The sequence below is a fragment of the Engraulis encrasicolus genome, chromosome 7 (assembly GCF_034702125.1).
Source record: "Engraulis encrasicolus isolate BLACKSEA-1 chromosome 7, IST_EnEncr_1.0, whole genome shotgun sequence".
NCBI classification, from domain to species: Eukaryota; Metazoa; Chordata; class Actinopteri; order Clupeiformes; family Engraulidae; genus Engraulis; species Engraulis encrasicolus.
The window spans coordinates 29,834,607-29,837,106 of NC_085863.1; the positions used below are offsets into that span (position 1 = coordinate 29,834,607).

A 2,500-nucleotide genomic window follows, 5' to 3' on the forward strand; every position below is an offset into this window, starting at 1 on the left:
TTACTTATTCCAAAACATATTTCAGTCATCAGGGCCCCGGTTTGTTAGGCAGATGTGAGAACAGATTGCAGCGTTTAAAGAGTTACGATGTGAGGAAAATATGAGCTGAAGTTTGCTGTGGCTAATGCTCTGCCTAATAATCTTATTCTCTCTCTTTGTTTTTGTTTTTCTCTCTCTCTCTCTATCGCTTTTCTCCTCCTCCTTTCCCCCTCCCTCCCTTTCACTTTCTTTACATCTTTTTTCTCTCATCTCTCTCTCTCTCTCTCTCTCTCTCTCTCTCTCTCTCTCTCTCTCTCTCTCTCTCTCTCTCTCTCTCTCTCTCTCTCTCCTCTCAACAGTGATTCCTGGAATGATCGTTCCCCCCATGTAGTGGATGTGTGATTGGTGATTGAGCGCGTGCAAGCCTGGAGGACGACGTGTCGTCATGACGTCAACTGCGAGAACTCCTTCTCCTCTCCACCTCCACCTCCTTCTCTCCTCACCCCATGGACCACCGTCCACCTCCCTCCTCTCCTCCCCTCTTCCCCCGTGTGTACAGAAGACTCCGGAATAACGGACTGCATCTGCAGTCCCTCTCTGAAGGAAAGAACACAAGAATAAACTCTTTATCTCAGGCCCTTTTTAACAAGGAATTCTCGTTTGAAGAAAAAAAACAAACAACAAAAAGAAAAGAAAATGAAAACAGAAGGAAATGTTTAAGAAAAAAATGAAGAATTGAAGAATGGTGAGAAGATACATGGAGAAGGTGTACATGAAGAACCATTGCAACAACCTCTTTTGATGTGAAAATGTTTGTAAACACCTTGTAGACACTTTTTAAGGGGAAGGCGAGGCCAAGCCTTGATATTTAATGCCCAGCGCCCACATGAACAATAGATAAAAACGAACAAAAAAAGAACAAAAAAAAATACAAGAGCTTTGTTTATTTTGAAAGATGTGCTCATAATTTGCTATCATCATTGTGTGTTTTTGTTTTATTATTTAGTTATGTTTTTTTTGTGCAAAAAACTATGTAATGCCCATGTATGAAATGTACTATACACAATGGACACTATGTTACAATAGTTTCTATTTATGACTTTTTACGATTAGTGAAGGAACAACAACAACAACAACAAAAACATTTGTGAAGGAAAACAAAAATGCGCTGCTTCTGCAAAGTAAAAGTAGCAGTTAAGGCCCTAAACGAATGTTTACAGACACGAACAAACAAACAGCAACAACAACAAAAACGCCACACTCTCATGATACAATTGCAACGTAACTAGATCAAAAACTCTGTGGTCCTCCATGTTAACTCCACTCCATGACTCCCAGACGAGGCAGACTGAGTTTAAACTATGCTGTTAATGGACACTGACTTGTTAACTATGCATCACAAAACCCCAAAGTTCCACATGACTCCGTTTCCAGGGGTAACAGCTGCGCAGCAGATAGAGATTCGTTCTGTTCTGACTGCATATGGTGCAGCTGTGGGGGAAAAAATATATAAATTTATATATATATGTATCAGAGATAACATATGCATTTTGATCATAATTGTCAGACGGTTTCACACACACACATCAGAGCCCAGCAAGAAATTCCCTGTCATGAACAGGGGGGAGGCATTGTGTCTAGTTTTGCCAACAGCTTCAAACAAAATATCGCTGTCAGGTTTTAGAAGCTCTCTGATCATGCTAGCTGCCAAGTCTGAGTTTTGCTAATTGTTGGGAAACAAATAATTGAATGCCATTACTGGTGAGAAACAGACACTGACCACAACCACATGTTCGTTTGTTTATTTGTTTTTCTCTTTTATCTGTAGCCAAACGTACCCACCCCCACCCCCTCCCCCACGTACAGTACAGTCCCCCAAAAATGGCGGCTTTGTGTAGATCATACATCCTCTCCTGTTCTGCTCTATTCAGCAGTGCCTCACCTGTCCAGTGGACTGTCCCAGTGATCATGTTTGTACTGTCTGTTTTTAACACATACATATATATATTTCTCTACCATGTTCATCGTATCCTTTCTTTAGTTAGTTTGCCAAGAGAATGTAGTTTAGCCACTGAAAGCTGACAGAGAACTTTCTACTCTACTGAGAGACAGAGTCCCTCAGCCACACACAGAAGTACACACACAGACGTGCGTGCACACACGCACACACACACACACACACACACACACACACACACACACACACACACACACACACACACACACACACACACACACACACACACACACACACACACACACACACACACACACAGTGATCAACTGTAGCCATGGGAAGTGAGTCTGAAATCCCACGTCATCCGAAGCCTTTTCTGGGCTACCTACATAGCTGCCATCTGTGATGCAATGTCAATGAAGGAGGCAACATGTTTTTTGGTTTTTTTTGTTTTTTTAGAAAATATCTGTTGCCATGTTTTTATTATTCTTTTTTATTGAAAATAAATATAAATATATAGATACGTAAATGCAATATTTCCTTATCTTAAGATTTCTTAGTTTC

General features: G+C 40.8%; 1 protein-coding gene across 6 annotated transcripts in view; it reads left to right on the plus strand.

Moving 5' to 3' along the window:
• Positions 1-1,543, plus strand: part of LOC134452701 (transcription factor COE1-A) — a 307,435-nt gene extending 305,892 nt beyond the window's left edge. For all 6 annotated transcript variants that reach the window (XM_063203218.1, XM_063203215.1, XM_063203219.1 and 3 more), the window contains one exon: positions 339-1,543. In XM_063203218.1, coding sequence (XP_063059288.1) covers positions 339-370 — 32 coding nt within the window. In that variant the 3' untranslated portion in view covers positions 371-1,543. The remainder of the gene's footprint in view (positions 1-338) is intronic.
• Positions 1,544-2,500: the final 957 nt, after the last annotated feature.